Genomic DNA, 22,771 nt, shown 5'->3' on the forward strand with positions numbered 1-22,771 from the left:
ATATAGTAGTGTGATGTTAACATTTAATGAAAAAAGTAAATACATTCAGTATTCCATTAATGACTCCTGGGGTACTATGTCAATATTTGGGTGGAAACATTCACAATTTCTTCAGCAGCCATGTAGTATAATGTTTAAAAACAGATTATAGGAATCCGGATTTTAAAACTTTAAATAATCCCATTTCAAAATTCTGAACTACCCATTTTCCCATCAGTAAGTAGCTGGTGTTTAGGTTAATTATTACAGAACTCTGGGTACAAGTTCCTCATCTGTAAAACAGATATTAGAATAATAAAATTATCATAAGGGAATATCATTTACAACCAGCTCAGGTACTTATCACTCAATCTAATTTGGAATAGCCAATAATTGTACAGACCTCTAATCTCAGTTAAATCCCAATATTAGAAATCACTGATATTAAAAAGGCCACTTCTACTTTGGAGAAATAATTTAAACAGAGCCAATAATTTGTCTATGAAGGCAAGGGAAAAAAAGTGCAGCAAAGAATATATATAGTATGGAGCTTTAAGAACCAAATACTAAGAAACAGGGGTTTATTCCTCTTCCAACTAAGAAAAGCCAAAGTTCTAAGCTTTAAGTTTCTCCTTATAGTTCTCTTGCTTCTTCTTTTTTACTGTTCTATCATTTCAAGGAGGTGTAAGATACAAAGTAGGACAGTCATAGGGTATACCTAAACCAACAAAGCACACTGTAACACATAGAGACAAATAATTGAATACTATTAGAGGAACTGTAATTTTTATTCACCTAAAATAATATATCATGTTCTGTGAAAATGGATGGAGTCTGTATCCCTAAAATATATAGTATAAGTTCTAAAACTGTATAGTTACTGTCTCTAGAATATCGGAGGGGAAATGTTAGTTATGGTCATAAAAACAAGTAACATAAAAACCTGCCCCAGTACTCTCCTAGAAAAAGAAAAAAAAAAAAAATGCCCAAATGCTCAGGCACTTAGATAAGTATACCAGAGGATTTCAGAGTCTCTAATGCTTTAAAAAAAATAAAAAAACTGTTTGATGGCATTTTACTAAACCATTTTTTAAAGTATTAAACATTACTAGAAGCAATGACTCTAGCTCATCACTATACTTATTTAAACACACATCTGCAACACACACACACACACACACACACACATACACACACACACACGTACACACTATTTTCTATAAAAGAAGCAAAAGTCCCAAGGTTGTCTCTAAGATTTTTAGTCAAAATGCAATCAATCCTACAGAACTACTCATCAATCATCAAGAAAATCTATAGATGTGTGTTATATCTTTTATATCATTTTTAATTCTGTGATACACATAATTTTGCATAAAAATATTTTAATGTTGATAACAAGAAAGTGATTTAAAATTTACTACTTTCAAGAACACTAAAAACTGCACAGAGCAAAAAAGTATCACAACATAAATAATCCAAGGCAACTGATTTAGATAAGCTGTAGAAGGCAGGGGAGGAAATCTAAGTTACAGACAATAGATAATAAATGAGTTTTAACTAGACGAGAAAATCAGAACAATTAGACAAAAACTTTAAGAGCAGGAATGTACTGAAAGAGTTAATTGACACCAACTTACATGTAAAAGCTTTTATTACTTCTGTTCTACAGAAGCTTGTAAGAAACATGAAAGCCACCATTCAACACAGAAAATATTTAGAAAGCCTGTGCATAAGTTCAAATAAAGATTAAAAAAATAACCTCCATTTCATCATAATACTTGTATTTGTTCTGAATAAATATAATGTATCTCATGGAAGGAAGATTTCTAAGCTTTTCCCTACCTTGGGTTTTTAGTCAAAATGAACGCAAACAATCACGTGGGACTCAGCCAAGCAGTGACGTTAAATTCTGCTCTGTCAGAGACAGCATCTGTCAAGCCCACATTTAAACTGCTGCCTGCCTGTGCAGCACAGAAGAACCGTGCATTTCACATTACAGACTAAAACCCCAGGAAAACTGCTCAAAAAATCCTTCCTGCAGCTGCCAGGCAACCACGACGGAGAGAGGCAAAGCCTTTTTCCCCCCCTCAATGCAACTGAAACACTAAACCCCAGCTCTGCTGCTTAACATTGCAGCTCAGCGCTGTTACTAGAAATATGGATACTGAGAAGAGAATACAGCACTGCATTGTCCAGCCGGGAATACAGCAGATGTAAAGGGCTTCAATGCATCAACTGTCGGAAAGAGTCAACTGTGCACCAAATACAACAGACAACTACAGCTCTTTTGTTTAATAAAAGAGAGAAAATGAAAGAAAGGAAACCTCTCTGAAGACTAGGATATAGACATATGAACAAGAAGGGTAACTCGAAGACACCCCGACAGATGGACACTTTGGATACTGTGAAAAGCAATCACAGGAGGCAGACTGTTGGGGGATGTGCGCATGTTCGATAGCATCGTTTTTTGCTGAAGTGATGGCGTGCCAAAAGTATTTTCAGTAGACATAATCCTCTCCATCTAATGGTCTGACCAAGAAAGAAAGGTATGTTGCTGTCTTGTGTACAATGTTCATTAAATGTGTTTTAATTTCATAACCCTACAGGAACTAATACACTTGATAAACAAGTTCATACAGTTCACTGCCCTTGAAACTATGAAAAGGTTTCTAAATACATGATTTTAAATTTGCCTTTTCTACTAGACAAGCTGTCGTTGCTTTATTCAATTAAATATGTAGCTGGGAGTAATTCTGCAGGATTGTAACATTAAAAGGAAAATCAAATAGTAACTAGATTTACTGAAAAGGTTCTCTGAGAAATTAAACTAAAAAGAAAAAAAAGAGTTCTCTAGCCCTTTTAAAAAAAAACAGCAATTCTCTAGCAAATGAGGTCAAATTGATTCCTTATCTAATAAATTAAGGCACGTTCTTTAAAATAGTTATCAAGAGACAGAGGAGTAAAATTATATTAAATAGCATGAAATATGATCTTAATATCTTGAGGTATTTTTAGAAAATCCTTTCAAAACAAAATCTTAACAGTTCATAGTAATATCTTCTCTCTAATATCTCTCTCTCCAGATAGAGATAGCAAACACAATTCAGGAGTACATCAGCAAATTTTAAGTGTTACTGAGCTTTAAGAAGATACTACAAATTACAACATTAGCCATCAGATTAAAAGCTAGTGAGTTTATGCAAAGCATAACACCACCACAGTAGTCAGTCACATGTTATTACAGTATCAATGAATACAACTTTAAACAAAGAGATGTCAATAGTTGCTCTAAACATGAGTGAAACACGGAGCTTTGCAGTAACAGTGATTCTAAATAACCGAGTGTAAGACTGTTCTTGGAGGTAATTATAAACGTGAAATTAGAAATCTAGCATAAAATAGTTTAATATGAAATACCCATTAATAATGGTCAAATACAAGGTCAAATTAATATCAACAGTAGGTTTCTAGGCTGTACTTACATGTAATAATGACCTGCCTACTGCCTCTATATGTGTCTGTAGGACAGAAAAAACTATCCTGGGAACAATCAATTTTAGAGGACTCAGGGCTCAGGGACTCAAAGATATTCCTAAAATTTTACAAACCTTTTAAGTATTTTGAGTCTTCCTCTCACTTTCATAAAACTTACTACCGTACTAACAATCACAAAAAGCAGAAAATTTTAAATCTATGAAAGCACTGTGTTGTAAAATTAAGATTGAATGAGTGTATTAGACCTTGTATATCAATATCAATTCCCAATCATAACTAAGTATCTTTACTCTGATAAAGATTAAAATCAGAAACTAATCATGATTTAAAAAACCTGGCCTCTCTTGGTATCTTTATTAGAAATTAAGAAGTTTTATAAACTAAGTATTTCAAAGCTTTAAAAGTATACAAGTTTTTCTTATCAAAGTATCATTTAGATCTAAGACTGTCTTTAAAAAACTAATATATTTGTATCAACTTTTAAAAGTCAAAGGACATAAACTCTACAGAAGGATACATTTAAGAGTAACATCCTTATAAATTTCAATCTATAAGATATAAAAACACACTTAAATTATAATAATTAAAACAGAAAACATCTATTTTTTTAAAAATCTATTAAAAGACATGGCAAAATTTTAACTCTTAGTTTTCTTCTTATTTTCGAGAACTAATATTCAACAGGCATTAACCTGTGAATAATTTTATCATCTAACAAAAGGAGGAATAGTTACAGCAATTTTACTTTCTTTTTAACAGCATGCATACACACACACACAGAGAGAGGCAGAGGCAGAGACAGAGAGACAGAGAGACAGAGGGGGGGAGGGGCAGAGAGGCAGAGAAAGAAAGATCTCTATCCTGAAAAACTTTAGAAAAAAATGAATTTAAGGCTAGATGCCGTTTATCAATGGGAGGTTATCAAACAGGTCTATTTGTGCAGGAATTTCAAGCCCTCCTAGATTAATACTTAATAAACATACAATTCTCATAAAATTTAAATTAAGACACATCTGCATCTTATAAAATCATAGTAGAACCACTTATGAATGTATGCTAAATAAATTACAATAAAATTGTTGAATATTAGTTCTTTAAAATAAGAACAAAACTAAGATTAAAATTTTGCCATGTTTTTGAATAGATTTTTGTAAAAAATAGATCTTTTCTGTTTTAATTATAATAATAATTAAGTGTGTTTTTATATCTTATAGATTGAAATCTATAATATTCCTGTAATATTCAAACACTTTGGAATATCATTTCAGGGACACTGTTTTCTTGTAAACAATATCTTACTGCAATACTTCATTCCTTTAAGTTCTTCTATCCATTCATTGAAATATCTGACCTTGAATTTAATTCATTTTGAACTGTTTTTCTTTAACAAAGTTTGCACTTTTAAAGTATCTGAATGACTGGATCTCAGCCATGTTCTAAGCACTGTTATATCAAAACAAAGCTGATACGTTATATTTATAATACTTGAAACAGATCTAATGAACTTTCCAAAGTAACTTTGTTTTTAAATTTATATACATAACCCTTTAGTACCCAGTCTCATTATGAAGTTGGAGTGTCATTAATATCTACCACATAATGTAATTTTCATATGCACTCTTTAAAATAGTATTCTGCTTTAAATAGAATGGCATCTAGTTATAAGTACAAGCATGAAAAATCATTTCCAAATCAGGCCATAAAGCTATGTAATTTCAAACTCATGTCATGTAGAAACCATGTTGCAAAGAATGTAATAGCTTTGGTCTCTAGAGAATATTGTAAGATTTAAAATCATGTAAATAAAACTAGGCATATTAGAGTTCTTAGAAACCACTGTTCGTGTGTGTGTGTGTGTGTGTGTGTGTGTGTGTGTGTGTGTGTGATTACTTTTTAAGATTGAGATATAGTGTAATCACTAAGAGCACCATTCATTTTCAGAAACAAGATCAAACCTTAGTGCCTGTTACACATTAGAAATCTGTTCAAATTCCCACCTACTTGCTCCTCCTAGTGGTTGTTACTAGAATAGTACTTCATTCACAGCCATCTAACACTTTCAAGCAGTAATTGAAAGGTGTGTGTGTAAATTTTATGCTACAATCACTCAATTTTTTATGCTACAATCACTCAATTTTTTTAGAACTTACTTGTAAATTCTATTATTTTTCAAATGCATTTGTGTCAATGTTAAGCCACACTACTATCATAAGTAGATTATTATATAAGCAAAAGCATTCACACATATAATTTGAAATTACTGGCTATGTTAAAATTTTTATTTCCTTTGTTTAAAGAAATTATTTCAATGAATAGAAAAAAAATCACTTCTTGTTAATAATGACATTCTCAAAATTAATGATTATATAAATGACTTCTATTTTGGGTTTGTTCTCTTTTTATTTAAATAACTGAAAAGAGCCAAAACCAGATATGTGTCTCTATTTCTTAAAACACCATTTATTGGAATTCAAACTACTTCTATGAGCCTCACTTTTTCATCTAGAAACATCTATGAATAGGGGGGAGGGGGGAAAGCCAGCAAATACAAGTAAGTTTATGCTATGCTGAAAAAGCCTCTTGCAAAACAGCCAGTTTTCACTAAGGCATCACTAATTTCTTGTGAGCCACTTAAAACTTCTGAAAGATCTAGAACTTCAAGTATTATGCTATTATAAAGACTTTAAAATTAAACTAATTTCTGGTATTGCAGATTATGCAAAAAAGTATAATTCAAGAATATTTTAAAATTTATTTTGTGGTATTTAAAGCAGTTCACAATAGTAGGATCTGTTGTCTATTTTTTTTTTCAAGAAGTCCAGAAAAACTGCAAAATACATACTCTTTATCAAAACCACTGATAAATAAGACTGATATCCTATTTAAGGTGGATGGTTAAAATTAACAAAGTACTGTAAAATGCTATTTATTGCTGTCTAAAATATCACACTGAACTCACTAAATCCAAAAAATTAATTTTGACAGGTGTATCTTCTCACTGACTTTTTGACACAGGCGAGGAGGGGGCCCCACTGGAAACATTCCAAGCAGTGTACTGTGACTAACTGAACTCTGCCACAATTAAACCTGCACCGTCTGTCCCAAAACCAATACATGTCCATTTTATGAAAAAGGCCACTTACTGTGCACCATACCGCCATGGTATGTCAAATCAATTTTAATTAATGTCAATAAATTTTCCATCTGTTCTGAAGGCCCTCTTACAGAGCCTTTGTCAGAAATCTAAAAGCATTTTTCTACATGACTCAACATTAAAACCGTTTAGGTCAAAGGAACAGACAAGCAGAGCTACCGAGATCATCAAGTGAGTAAAATAGAATTAATCTATCACTTATCTTCTAAATGTTCATTTGTACTACAAAGACTACAAGAATATTTTTTAAAGACATAAATCTTGTCAGTGATTTTATGTTGCCTTATCCTGTTTTTTTTTTTTTCTCAGCTTAAAAAGGTCCTTTTATTACCTGACTTTTTAAGGCAGTTTGCAAGAATTTGCATTTTGTAAATCATTATGCTTCATCTTTATAGAATGACGTCGAGGGACGTGTAACTGAACCAGAAAACGATGAGTCAAGAACAGTATTGATTCAGGAAACAACAACGGTGTTTTTGGCCACATACAACTGTTACTATTACTGGATATTTACAACATGCTTCAGTGGAGAAGAAGACACTGCTGCTTTGCAAAAATGACCTGGAATGCTAAGAGGTCTCTGTTCCGGACTCACCTTATGGGTATACTTTCTCTAGTGTTTCTTTTTGCTATGTTTTTGTTTTTCAATCATCATGACTGGTTACCAGGCAGACCAGGATTCAAAGAAAATCCTGTGACATATACTTTCCGAGGATTTCGTTCTACAAAAAGTGAGACAAACCATAGCTCCCTTCGGAACATCTGGAAAGAAGTAGTTCCTCAGACTTTGAGGCCTCAAACAGCAACTAACTCCAATAACACAGAGCTATCACCACAAGGAGTTACAGGACTGGAGAATACTCTCAGTGCCAATGGAAGCATTTATAATGAAAAAGGTACTGGACGTCCAAACTCTTACCGCTTCAAATATATTATCAATGAGCCTGAAAAATGCCAAGAAAAAAGTCCATTTTTAATACTATTAATAGCGGCAGAACCTGGACAAATAGAAGCAAGAAGAGCTATACGACAAACTTGGGGCAATGAAACTTTAGCACCTGGCATCCAAATCACACGGATTTTTTTGTTGGGCATAAGTATTAAGCTAAATGGCTATCTTCAACATGCAATTCAAGAAGAAAGCAGACAGTATCATGATATAATTCAACAGGAATATTTAGATACATATTATAATCTGACCATTAAAACACTAATGGGTATGAACTGGGTTGCAACATACTGTCCACATACTCCATATGTTATGAAAACAGACAGTGACATGTTTGTCAACACGGAATACTTAATACACAAGTTACTAAAGCCAGACATGCCTCCTAGACATAACTATTTTACTGGCTATCTAATGAGAGGATATGCACCGAACAGAAACAAAGACAGCAAGTGGTACATGCCACCAGACCTTTACCCAAGCGAGCGCTACCCTGTCTTCTGCTCAGGAACTGGCTATGTTTTCTCTGGGGATCTGGCAGAAAAGATATTTAAGGTTTCTTTAGGTATCCGTCGTTTGCACTTGGAAGATGTATATGTCGGGATCTGTCTTGCCAAGCTGAGAGTTGATCCTGTGCCCCCTCCCAATGAGTTTGTGTTCAATCACTGGCGAGTTTCTTATTCAAGCTGTAAATACAGCCACCTAATTACCTCTCATCAGTTCCAGCCTAGTGAACTGATAAAATACTGGAACCATTTACAACAAAATAAGCACAACGCCTGTGCCAATGCAGCAAAGGAAAAGGCGGGCAGGTATCGGCACCGCAAACTACACTAGAAGACTATTTTTGTTCAAATGGAAAATCTGTAAATATTGTTTAAAGCATGTATAGTTAAAACTTATTATATACATAGGACAAGTTTTAGTTCAACTCATCACATAAAGGAATTCAAAGCTATTTTTTTAATTTCTGAATAAGCTAATTCAAAAAATTACAAATTGTGACAAAAAGGTATCCCAACAGAGCCTATTTAAATAACTGTGTAAGAAAATTCTCTATATTAACATGCAATAATAAGCATGCATACATAAATGGTTCAAGTCTTACATTAGGAACTGATACAATGTATCTGCATACATTTTCTATATAAATCTTAAGAAATGAAGACAGTAAAAAGATTCTTAGATTTACCTTTGATTTCACCATATAACTACATGTAAATAAGACAATACTATTGATTTTAAGGGAACTTTGTAATTGTGCAAAGAACAAATTTTCTGACCTGACTCTTGATTTATACTACATGCAATAAGATTTAGTTAAGTTATTCCATAAACTCATTTATAGCATTCAGGTGTCTGAGAAATGCAATTCTCATTCAAGAATATACTTTTAAAAATAATTTATAATTATTTTAATTTCTTTTATTAATACTCATCTACACTGGGAAACTTATTTTGACATGATGTGATAAATGTGAAAAATTAATGTGTCTCAGGCTCAAGTTTTTATAAGATGAATTATTAAAGGTATCAAAATAGATAAATTTTGTTTCCTCATTGGTATTAAGAGGCAAGCCCATATTTCAATGAATTTTGCATATATATTAAAACATTACGCTCTTAGGAAGTGCTATTACCTTTAACTATACCTGACTTCAAGAATGTCTGTAAGACAGAATCATGTTCCTCTAGCTGAAGTACAAGTAGTAACATAACAGCACAGCGATGATGTACTGTTTTTAAAAAGGAAGAAAAAAAGGAATACAGGTAGTCATTTCATTCAATGTATTTTTAAGATGTTTATCTGCCAAACAGCAAGATATAGGAAAAGTTTATATTTTGAGAGCAGGTGTACATAAGATAACATTTACTCCTTTTATGGGACTTATTTCTTTCTCTCAGTTCCAAGTTTATAAACCTTCAGTTTTTAATTTGGTAGATGACAAATATTTGCATCACCAATTAAAAACCATTTAGTGAATGGTGGAGAGAAAGCTACATATATTTGATAAGCATTTGCTTTTAGAGTGGACAATCTACTTAATGCACTTTTATCAAGGTACTATTGGTTTTTAAAAGGTAAACAACAAAGCCCTGAACTGAATGTTAAACAAATTTTCTCATATTTTGTTTGGCCCTGTCATGAATTTTAACATCAATAAACACAATTGTGCCCACTAACTTTAAAATAGTGTATCCTATGTAAATTTATACATTTTAATTAAGTCAGAATATCTCCTATCAGAATTTTAATAATCTTTTTTAACACTGAATCTAGTATGAAAAGATAAATGCCAGAAGCACAAAAGCTTTATTTGTTAGTAATATACAGCTCTACTTATATTAAATGTATACCCCATTTTTAAATAAGCAGCCTAAGTATTCTATTCCACAGCAAATGATTATGAGCAATCAGCTACTGAGCATCCACCAGCTCTTAACTAATGTTTATTGTTCACTTAATTTATTCTATGTAATTGTAGTGAACAAAATTACCTCACAAAAAGATATACACAGAGGACAATAACAAACCACACCAGTGGTCAAAGACAGGGACCCTGTCAGTGTACTGAGTCTGATTTATACCACAGAAGTTTAAAATGAAAATGGGGAGTATGTATGTTTGTGAGGTTTCCTGCACAGGTATGTAAACAAACAAACAAACAAAAAAAGGAACTCCTAAGTGATATTTAAAAACTCTAATAGTATAGGATTACTGGGTTTAAAATACTGACTTATAAAACACAGAATTCTTAAAAATACTAAAGTGCTTACTCTCAGGTATCAATTTAAAATAATTTCCATAAACTTGAAAAATAATAAGAATCTGATGATGTTCTGCGTCCTCAGAGGGCATTAAACCAGTCAAGTTATTATTGTCAAAAGTCTGTACTTTTGCCTTTAAGGAAGTACACACTATCACAGCCTCAGCACTTGAAAATAAGGCACGAAGAATGAAGTTCAAAACAAACTTAGGTTAAAACAATTAAATCCTGACTAGGAAAACCACCAAACCTTACTTTAAAATAAAAATTCTATTATTAATTTGTTTTTAATTTAGTTTTCAACAATAAATGCTACCTTTATAAGCTGCTATATAATGTCTCACCAGTTGTTAATTATATCTTGTTTGCCTTAGTACTATGAAATTTTTGTATATAAGAAATGTTTGAAAATTAATATATTGATTTGACCACAGCAAAGTTTACAGAATCAACTGTGTAACACTATAGTCAAAGTGTTAATAGTTATTTCAGGAGGAAAATACAAATTTCAATATTTACAACATTAGTTTGTTTGGAATAAAATTAGAGGTAATGAAATTCCTCAACGACTAATTGGAACTTTTTAAATACCCGATTTCCAAAAACTCTACAATATTAATAATACCAACACCACCACCACACATTATTTACTGACTGTGAAAGCAGTGTACCTGGTACTGTTAAAAGTACTATACATTTATTTATTCATGTAATACTTGTAACACTAAAAGATAAAAAAGGCTCATGTAAGAAGTTAAATACATTAAATCACAAAGTTAGTAATAAAAGGCTTCCATCTCAGGAATCATACTCTTATCCACTACTGTGCTGTTCTGCTATGACAGAAGCTAACAGATGTACAAAACCAAGTAAAATTGGCTTATCCCACTATGTGTCATTCTCTGCTTATTCTCTTTGGCCAGGTCCACAGATTTCACAGCCATTGTTCTCTCAATGGCATATGGCATCACGAGTTAGGTATAAATAAGAAAAGGGGAGGGAAAGGACATTTGGTCCCCTGGTTGTTTTCTCTTCTCCTTTGCAAATATTGGTGAATGGTAACTTTAATTTTGAAAATTTTGTGCACTGCTGTTTTAGGCCCTAGGTTATATCTGTTAATAACAGGCAAGTGACACTTAGAAATTTCACAACTGATAATCGTAGCATACAAATATTTCAGTGCATATATTTACTCACTGGACCAGTTCTCAGCTACTGATCTGTGGTGGGGTCAAACCCAACTCACCTGATTTAAGTCTAGCCAGTAGTGGTGGCACACACCTTTAATCCCAGGAAGAAGCAGGTGGAGCTCAGTGTTCAAGGTCAGCCTGGTCTGCATAGCAAGTTCAAAAAACAGACAGTGCTTCATAATAGAGAGATTATGTCTCAAGAACAAACAGATTGAAAACACTTCCATGCCTTTTTCCTAGGAACCCATATAGTAGAAAAGAGAACTGACACACCAAAGTTGTCCTCTGACCATTACAGGTATGTACCATGCACTTTCACCCACACCCCATCACAAACACACAAACATATACACACACACAACAAAAAAATTTAAAGGAAAAACATAGATCCCAAAGATATAAAATTCTGTATTAATTACTCAAGCGCCTACTCTCTTAAACTTTTTAATGACTACTTTATTTATTCACAGCATTGTAGTCAGAAAGAGAATCCAAATGAACGTAAGAGTTATTCATAACTAAGAAAAACTAATTTCTACCAAAATTAAAGGCAAGCAGGGTGGTGAAGCCTGCCTACTTTCTACTTGGTAAGATGACACACAGGTCAATTACTTGAGTCCTGCAGTTCTAGATCTGCCAACGCAACATAGTAATACTTCAAAAATAAGACAAAATAGATAAAAGGTAAACTTTAGAAATAAGTGAAACATGGCTTTATTAAACTCCCCTGCCACTTAATCAGGATACAAAAATATATTTTGAATAATATACAAATATATAAATATAGTTATATATATATATATAACTAATATATAAATTAGTTATATAACTAATAATATTAGTTATATAACTAATATATAAATATAGTTGTATTCTACAACTATACAGAAGAATCATGATTTTAGAGAAATGAAAATTGGCTATTTCTTATTAATGTTTTTGTCTATTTTGAGTCAATGAGTACCATATAAACTTATACTCTATCTTTTCTTAGAGATGTACTTATTTTACTTTATGCATATGAGCATTTTGCCTAGCAGTGCAAACAACAATTAGTACACACTGAAAAGGGAAAGGGGGACCAGTAAATTACTTTCTACAAAAATAAAATTCCTGAAGTTCAAAGTAAAATCTTAAACAGTTAACTGTCTATAACTACATGAACACTTAGTACATATTTAACCCCGTTTCTAGTCTTTTATCCTCAAAACTGTCATGCAGCACAGACTGCCTCTTTAGTGCTGGAGCTAAAGTCCTGTGCCACTAAAACCGTGAGTGCTTTCTCAACTCTCAATACACAGTTACTGACCATGTAGAAATACCAGAAATTACCCTTACTAATAATTTCTGTTGCTATGGTCACATGCTAACAACTTGGATCACAAATTAAAACCATCCACTTTTCTTCATCTGACCCATTTAGTATACACATCACTAAAAACAAGTCTGCAATGATAACATTTCTGAAAGAGGAGCTAAGACAATAAGTGGTTTAGGAAATTACTTCTCCTACAGACTTCAAAACCGTTTCTTGGTAAAATAAACTAAAGTTACAGAGACAAGCCTATGTATAAAATCATACTAAAATTTTAAAATTCATACTAAAAATGACTTGCATTATTTCTGTGGACAAGAACTAGTATAATGTAAACAAGAGGCCAATAAAAACAACAGGATGACCAGGGGTTTAGAACAGAAACCCCAGCTAAAGCAGCCACAACAAGCTACACCTAGTTCTCTAATAAACTTAATGAGTACTTAGAATACTAACAAAGAAGTCCAGCCCCAAATTTTAGTCTCAGAGTTCTGATATAGCTGTATATTTAAATAAGGAAGAATTAGGGAGGCTTAAGAGATATACATAGAATCATGCAGTTTCATCAAGGTGTGGTGGACTCACTAAGGGTTTTATCAACTCCTACCTCACAAGAAGTTAATCTATTAGTAGTCACTGTCATTCCCAATGAGACTAATCTGGTTCCTAAACAACATTCTATTCCAGGATACAGCCTTCCCATCACAGATCCTGCTCTCATCTTCAAAATAGTCTATTTCACCTTCCCACCTTGATGTTTACAGTGACTGAAGGTTTATGAAACAATTCATCCCTGTACCTGAGGTGTCACTTGCTTATAAACAGACACCTTCTTGAATGATTAATGTGCCTACTTGACCAGTAAACAGATGACACAAAATAAAGGAGACAAATAAAAAATGGATACAGAAATGCCAGGCTTGTTTTAGTTACCATGATGGACTAAGGAGTCAAGGCTGTTCAGCAACTCCCAGCTAATTGGTGCCTATTACAGTACGTATTTCTTGTACAGCAAATACATGTTAGCAAATTTAGTTGATGTATGAGGCAATTTCTACCACATCATTATTTTTTATGTATGTGAAAAAGAAAGGAGATGGAAGGGAGAAAAGATATATTACCTTACTAAAAATAGTTCATTAAATGAATTTTGTTTGTGAAATACCATCAACTGAGTAAAATGTGAACAAAATTTTGTCTAATCCAATTATTCTTAGGACTAAATCTTTCCTACACTATCACTATTCTATGGTAAAGCTTCACATTTTTCAAATAAATATTTCAAGTTTAAATATTTTTAATGTTGCTATCATGAAACTATGTAGGTCTGTGTGCTGTGCCAACAGACTATAACCACATATGTCTTTACTCAAAGTTTTCTACAGTGATACTTTTAGTAGTATTCAATTGATTATTTATATGTGGCTTTTGTACTCATTCTGAGTGTATTATCAATCTTTTATACTATGATATAAAAAACAAATTGCAGTGCTTTCTAACACTGAAATTGAGTTAAAGAAGGCGGTACTTAAGCTAACCCATTCATTTATCAAGCCAGTATGTATGAAGGATGAAAAATAGAATCCAGAAAAAGATCCTTGCCTCTCTCTTACTGTAGAAATTAACACAATTTAATGTGGTTAGCACAAAGATTAAAGCAAAGACATTCTACAACTTCTATCCTCTCTTGCAGTAAATCAGACCTTTGGGATATCTACATTATAAATTTTAGTTACGTAAGAAATGGTCTTAAACAGATCAAGCAGAATATGAAAACATTAGTGCTTAAGCTAAATTATCTATGTATCTAAAGGAGAAATAGAGTCTATCTATCTGGAAAAAGATCAGTCAGAACAAGGAAAGGCAACAATGGTAAATGCTGAGGAAGCCATTCAAATAGTTATCAAAGGAAATGGTACCACAAAATGGTACTAACTTTAAAAAAATGAGTAATTTTATGTATCATAGGTGTGTCCAAATTTGACACAATTATTTGAAGTTCATCTTTTACGGTGTAATGCAGCTAAAGAAAAGGCATTTCTAGTTTAGCTTTCTAGAGATGTTTTGTCTATGTGGTGCTTGGGTATGAACCCAGAGCCTCATATGCTAGGCAAGCACTTTATAAACCACTCGATCCTCATTTTATAAAGCTGTAACTCTTCTTTTATCTTTAAAAGAGATAAATAGAAGGTCTCATTATATGGCTCAAACTGGCCTCAAACTCATGACCCTCCCTCAGTTTCCTATGTGTTGAGATAACAAGCAGGAACCACTACACTCAGTCTGAAGTTAAATTTTATACTATATTTTATACTATATCACAGTTTATGACATATTATAATATATTCACAGATTTATTAACAGAATGGTGGGTCGCTTTACCACTCCATCTAACCCCTAAGGACACTATATAATATCTGTATAACTTTATAGGATGCATTGTTGAAATCGTAAGGTCACATCAAAAACTGAAACTGAATTGAGGGGATTTTGCTAAATAACAATAACAGAAGATAAAAATCAGTGACTTCTAATATCAAAGAGCTATTTAACTTCAGTTCTAAAACTTGATAAATTAAATATATCCAGAAATTAAATCTAGAATATTTACAACAAATTCAAGACCATAATAACAAAAAACATAAGCAAGATAACAGAAATATCTATCTAAAAATACCAATCTGGAAAAGTAAATGATTACAGGATCAATGATTTCCAGAATTTACTATTTGTAGATGCCAACAAAAGATATGATTAATTTGTTGTAATCTGTAAGAAGTTCAAATGGCCTATTTCAAACTATGTTTTTATTCCATCTTACAAATTACTGAAAGAATCTAAATACAAACAACAAGTTATCTCAGGGTCACTATAATATAAGCTCAACTGTAAAACTTATCCAGTTCTGTAACAATACTTTCTCCAACTAAAAGCAAAAGTAAATAGTTACTATTTACAAACATTTCAAATAAATTTCTCCAATTTCTTCACAAAGAAACCAAAAAAGCAGTATTCCAAACTTCCAAGAATTTAGTTTCTAATTGTAAAATCTGTCCAGAACAGAAGCAATAAGAATTTTAAACCAGATATTTAAAATAAACATGAGAGCAGTCACTCACAGAGGAACATGAGAAGCAGGAAAGACAAGAAGAACAACACTAAAAGAAACATCCATCAAGAAAAAGACCTGGAAAAGAAACCAAAACTTAGAATTAAAGATTGAATGAAGTTGGGCAGGATGGAGAAGGGGAAAGGGAAAAGATGAATTAAGCACACAACCCAGTGAATACTAAGACAAAATAGTAATAAGAAAACAATTTGAATGAAAGACTTATAAAAAAGACAAAATTTATTGAAGATTTAAATTAATTTACAAGCACTAGAAAACTGATGCAGCATACTAAAACTCAGCCAACAGCCATCAAAGTATCAAAAACTATCTAATACCCTTATAAAGCATGTCATTAAATATACTGAATCATGTCACACAAACAAAATAGTTCAGATCTTCAATCATGAAACAAGAAAAATACAAAACATAAATATCTATTCTTCTAAATAGTAAAGAAATTCCATGTTATTTAAAATAAAGTAGTAGCCTAAATGTAGGCTTATGGATTAGAATTTTAACACTGAGAAATATATTTAATATTGGTATCAAATTTACTCAAAGTAAATAATTAAAGTTATGTCAATGCCAAGAAATAGAAAACAAAATTAAAAGTTTAGTGATATGATAAAAAGAGAATATTACATTTTGCAGTTCCTGGAATCATATGTAGCTATAACATGTATGACTGCTTAGTTGAATGTGTATGTACCCCTTATACATACCTGGTAGCTCCAGAGGCCAAGAGCAGACATTGGATACCTTGGAACTAGAGTTATAGATAATTGCAAGCCATCATATAGATGCTCAGAAATGTACTGAAGTCCCCTGTAAGAGCATCAAGTGCTCTTAAATGCTGAACCATCTTTCTAGCCCCTAAATTAATTTTAAAGGGTATGCTGTACATATTAGTGAAACTTCTAAAACTGAGAGGTGGTTTTAAATAAAGAAATGGATGATTGAATGTGATTAGGCAATCTTATTAGCAAAAGAACAAATGGATTTTCGATAAAACCCAGGAAGATATACAATCTAAAAGACATTATAAAACTTTTATATGCACTGAAATTCCCTGATACCTGTTACTATACTGTACTCTAGTCCATTTCCTTCAAGTACATTACCACCTAAATGCTGATTATGTTGAAAAAAATATGTAATGAGACATCTAATCTTAAGGCCTCTACCATAAACAAGGTATTTATAAAATAAAATTAGTACCCATTTACCATGTATATGTTCACTCTAAATAACAAACAGAAAAAGAGCAAGCCCTAGAAGAGGAAATTTACAGTATTATGCATGTATGATAAACAAATTTTGCAGTAAGTAAAATTAAATTCTGCCCTACAATCCAATAACCCCGACAACAATACAATTCAATGTATTCATGCATATATATGAACCTCAAAACAAAAAATCTAAAGACGTAACAGCCCTTTCATGCTAATAAAAAACAAACAAAACAAAAAATCTAATCCTTACTTAATATGCTGAAACAAACAGACCAGTAAATCATAATAGAAAGTTCTTATCAAGGTATGTGGCAAATCTATAGCAGTGCCACAATATTTAAAAAAAAAAAAAAAAGGCAAAATAAAGCAAAGGTAAAACAAAACAAACAAGTTTAAGGGGAGGGAAAGAGAATTACAAAGCTGTGCTGCTAGAAAAACTGAAGAGAAACTGCTATGCAGACACATGTTTTGAATACAAACAAAAAAAACCTGTGTATTCAAATGTAGTGATGGCTTCTTAGAACAATCTGTGAAAATGAAAGTCTAATTTAAAAATTCATGTATAAAACATTAGTGTGTATATTTAATATTAAATATTAGTGGGTTACTATTCATGTAATAGCCAGGAAATGTATAAAGTTCACTTTCAACAGTTTAGGAGATACAGGGGTTGGAGAGATTGCTCAGCGGTCAGGACCTGCCCTGCTCTTACAGCAGGCCTGGGTTCATTTCCTAACACCCACATTTAGTTCACAACCATCTGGAAATTTGTAAAAATTAGTTCAAGTGTAATATTCACAAGCAATATAATACAGATCAGGCTAAAACTATAACACATGAAATCTTGTTATGTGGAAATAATAGTTCTACGACATATTAAAGTCCTAAACACTATAATTTCTTCAAGAGAAAAAAATATATATAAATAAATGACATTTCTTCCTATACATCTAGGTCCTAACAGTTAAAGAGTAAAGGTACCCTAAGTTATCAATTTATATGAAAACTTCTCTGCTACAGTATAAGCATCCACCATCCATAACTATAACAAAAATATCTCATGCATTTGGGGAAAAAAATGCATTCTCTTATACATAAAAAAGCTACTCTCGGTAACACAAAATAAAAACTGTACCATTGAACAAGTAATAGTAAATACATCAACAAAGTCCTAACCAATACTGTATGTAAGTCAAACTGGGAACACTCAGCACTATGCTCCTTAGCATAAACATGACTCAACAGTTTCTTAAATCTAAACGGAACTCTGATATAAATTCTATTACCTTTACTATCAAATAAAAACAAAATTTTGTGGCTCAATGACAGGACTGACTGCAAAGCCTTACATTTTTAGTGTTCCCAAAGTACTTGGCTTCTCCTTAGCCACCTGGCACATGCTTTATTTAGATCAGGGACTTAAAAGCAACTGGGGCTACCATGGTTGACACAGTGATAGAAGACTACTTAGTCCTCTGGCAATCTAAAAGCAAAAAAATAGCCATAGCTCAGACCATTGTGGCTATTCTCTCATGAGATTGTATAACTAGTACCATAAAAGAAACCTAATATATACATTGCTTACGATACTCTTTTAAAATAAAAAGTAAAAGTTGAAGTTACAACAGATTCCTAATAATATATATTTGGGGCAAATTTTAGAACAACAAAAAATGCTTAGGCATATGATTAACAAGATGTGTAGCAATGTGCTGGCATTGAGAACATCAGGGCACTCTAACTCTGAGAAGAAACTACTACAGACAAGTCACAAAACAAAGCAATCTTTTAAACCTTTCTGTTTTCCATGTTCTTCCTTTCATCGCGGAGCTTTTACTCTTTTTGCTTTACTATACCCAATTTATGTTTTCATACTCTCCTTATACCTAATCAAATGAAGATTCATCTTCAAGTATTACCTCTTTTACACACTTGTTCGTTATAATTACATTTTCAAGTCATTCACTAACTCTTTTCCAAAAGATCTAGTTCATCTCTTTTTGTCTCATTATCCATCAGAATACATGGTGTATAGCAGGTATCCAAAAAGTTATTAAGAAAAAAAGGAAGTCAGCCTGCCTAGTTCAGACAGCCCAAAAGGAAGAAATCTTTGAGTAATTTCTCTACATTGGCTGATCTAAGAACTAGACTCAAATCTAGACCATTGCTGCTAATATAGTACTACTAAAACACTAAAAGCAGAAAAGAACCAATTAGTCCACAAAGAATAATAAAGGGGATTTTATAAAAACATAGAAGCTATGTATGTCTTTTAAGAATTTCAATCTGGATGAGATGCTGAGTTTTGTATTACCCTGAAAAATAATGGTATTATTATTCTACCTCCATTTTATATTTATTTTCTGAAAATGGTTCACGATAAAATATTTATTTTAAGAACTTACTATACCTACTAGAGTAATCTAAATAAATATGTTAAAGAAAAGTAAAATGTTTCCTCAAATATGCACAATGCCTGCCACCATGCTAAGACATGCCTTTAATCCTAACACTAGGGAGGCAGAGTCAGGGTCTCTGTGAGTTTGAGGATAACCTGATCTACATTATCAAGTTCCAGGACATCCAGAGCTATGTAGAAAGATCCTGTCTCAAAACAAACAAAAAAGGAACAAATTTAATTGCCAGAGTTTCTAACCTTTCTATATAACTTTAAATAGGTTATTCCAGAGACAAAGAAGTGATTCAAAATGAAATTACCAAATCCCTATGAACAAGAATAAACTCTATAACTTATTTAGAAAGAAAGAAAGAGAGAGAGAGAGAGAGAGAGAGAGAGAGAGAAAGAAAGAAAGAAAGAAAGAAAGAAAGAAAGAAAGAAAGAAAGAAAGAGATCCTTACTGTGTCTTAATTACTATATAATAAGAAGCATTCATAGGTAACTGTTTCCCTTGTTTGGGCGATAGTGGTACTGGGGTAGTAGTTTCACTACAGAGCTCCAACTGGCCTGGAAACTGCTAGACAGACCAGGCTGATCTAGAGTTTACAGTGATTCTCCTTGCTTCTGCATCCCAAGCATAAAGAATATACATAGACAGTGCTACACATGCAAATGACATTTTTTTCTAATTGATAAGGGTCCATTCACAAATTACAAATACTATTAAAAATATATGAAACATAATAACTAAGAAGGTTACAAATTTAAACTTTATAAGTTCTCACTACTACTAAAGCAAAACACTAATATGTGAACTATAGGAAGATTTTTCCTCAATGTTTTTACTTCAAACCCGTAACTTTAGGCTAACCTTATTTAACTCAATTCTTCCCATCAAAAGTGAATAAAGAGAAAACCACCAGTGAACACTCTTTTCTTCCACTAACCCCATGTTAAAAAAAAAAAATTATGAATAAAGCTGCTATAAACATAGTCAAGCATGTGTCCTTGTGGGATAGTGTAACAACTTTTGGGTATTTGCCCAGGAGTGGTATAGTTGTTGCCTGGGTTACAACAATTCCAAATTTTCTGAGAAGCCTCCAGATTGATTTTCAGCATGGTTGTACAAGATTTCAGTCCACCAACAATGGAGGGATATGTTCCCCTTGCTCCATATCCTTGCCAGAATGTGCTGTTGTTTGAGTTTTTATCTTAGACATTCTGATGGGTATAAGACAGAATCTTAGGATCGTTTTGATTTTCCCTGATGACTAAGTACATCTATGGGGGTGACTTTATTTGAGACATTCTAGCAGTGGAGAAATGGAATCTGAAGCAATCACACCAGGCAGAAACACTCACTAGAGGGATAAGAACACCAACCCACTCGAAAAACTTCAACCCAAATGTGGCCTATCTACAAGAAATGAAGGATCAAAAATGGAGCAGAGACTGAAGGAATAGCCAAACAAAACAGGCCCAACTTGAGACCCATCCCAAGGGCAAACGCCAATTCCTGACAGCATCAATGATACTCTGTTATGCTTGTAGACAAGAACCTAGCATAACTGTCTTTTGAGAGGCTCCACCCAGTAGCTGACAGAAACAAATGCAAGGCTCACAGCCAAACACTGGACAGAGCTAAAGGAGTCTTATAAAAGAGTTGGAGGAAAGAACCGGGGCCCCAGAAAGGATAGGAATCCCAAAGGAAGACCAACAGAGTCAACTAACCTGGACCTTAGGGTTAGAGACTGAACCACCAAGCAAAGAGCATACACAGGCTGGACAAAATCTCCCCCAAATCCATGCATATTCGAGCAAGGACTGTCCCTAAAAATGATGTCTGTCTGTGGATTCTATTCCCCTAACTGGGGTACCTCATCGGGCCTCAGACAGAGAGGATGCATCTAGCTCTGTAGATACTGTGATGGGAGAGGGTGGGTGGGCTCCACCTAAGAGGAGAACAGGAGGGGAGATGGGAAAGGGACTGTGTGAGGTAGGGACCAGGAGAATCGGGAGACAAAGATTGGGATGTAAACTAAATAATTAATGGAAAAAATTTCACATTTCTCTACCGAAAAAAAAAAAAAAAACAAACACTATTTGATCTAATATTTCTTAAAACATTGAGTAATTCCAGGAACCTACTTGGGGGAAAAGTACCACCTAAAAACTTTGAGGACACTTGTGTATCTTGGGCCTCTGGATCCATTAATGTCAAACCAAAAGTACACCTTGACATATCTAAGTCAAAGGTTAACCAGAAGCTAGGTGAAGCAACACGTACCTGAACACAGAAGGAGATCCCTAATCAAGAATACAAGGCTAGTGTGATCTACAAAGTGAGTTTCCTTTAGAGAGTAGTGGCCTATGCCTTTAATCTTAGTCAAGAGGCAGACACAGGTGAATAATTTAAGATTTTGAGGCTATCCTGGTTTATACAGAAAATTCTAACCAGCCAAGGCTAAATACATAGTGAAATCCTGTCTTTAAAAAGCAATATCAAAATACAATTAAAAACAAATAAGATTTCCCACCTCAGGATAAGAAAAAGTTAACCAGAATTTACCACACAAATGTATACGTTAAAGGTGTCTGTACATGTGCATTTGAGTGTATGTGCACACAGAGACCTTAGATCCCCGGAAATTTTAGGTGCAAGCTGGTGTGAATTGCCAAACCTGGGTGATAGGAACTAAACTGGGGCCCTCAGGAAGGGCAACAAGTGCTCTTAACCACCGAACCATTGTCGGCCATGGAAGGGCATCCTGGTTCTTAGATTGTGGGTGTTCAGCCATGCCCCAAGAACCCAGGCTCCTGACACCAGGTCTGATCTCCATTCAATAGGGCACAGGTGGAGGGTCTGATTAACAGGTCTCGGGCCCTAGAGAGATTTACATACTAATGAGGTACCTGAAGGCCAGAGAGTGGAGCCAATTAAGCATTCCTCCCCAGCCCCTCCCACCTCTTTTCCCTCCCTATTTAACTCAGGACTGCCCTGGGTTTTGGAAGGGGGGCGTGGGGGGTTGCATCCAGATCCATCCACCATCCGCCATGACAATAAAGCCTGTAAAAACCCATGGACTTTCTTCGTGTGTTGGGGCCGCTCCGTGGGGAACCATGAAGAGGCCTTTAGTGAGCCACAGCAGCCAGGCCTAACTTCCAGCTGGAGGAAGCCA

General features: G+C 33.5%; 2 protein-coding genes across 2 annotated transcripts in view; one reads left to right on the forward strand and one right to left on the reverse strand.

Annotated features, from left to right (window-relative positions):
- Cdc73 (cell division cycle 73) overlaps positions 1-22,771 on the reverse strand; it is an 89,622-nt gene that overhangs the window by 29,555 nt on the left and 37,296 nt on the right. The window lies entirely within an intron of this gene.
- B3galt2 (beta-1,3-galactosyltransferase 2) lies at positions 1,899-12,291 on the forward strand. Its single transcript, XM_034513001.2, has 2 exons — positions 1,899-2,525; positions 7,024-12,291. The coding sequence occupies exon 2, from the start codon at positions 7,146-7,148 to the stop codon at positions 8,412-8,414; it is 1,269 nt and encodes a 422-aa protein (XP_034368892.1). The 5' UTR covers positions 1,899-2,525; positions 7,024-7,145; the 3' UTR covers positions 8,415-12,291.

The sequence above is a fragment of the Arvicanthis niloticus genome, chromosome 10 (assembly GCF_011762505.2).
Source record: "Arvicanthis niloticus isolate mArvNil1 chromosome 10, mArvNil1.pat.X, whole genome shotgun sequence".
Lineage (NCBI taxonomy): Eukaryota > Metazoa > Chordata > Mammalia > Rodentia > Muridae > Arvicanthis > Arvicanthis niloticus.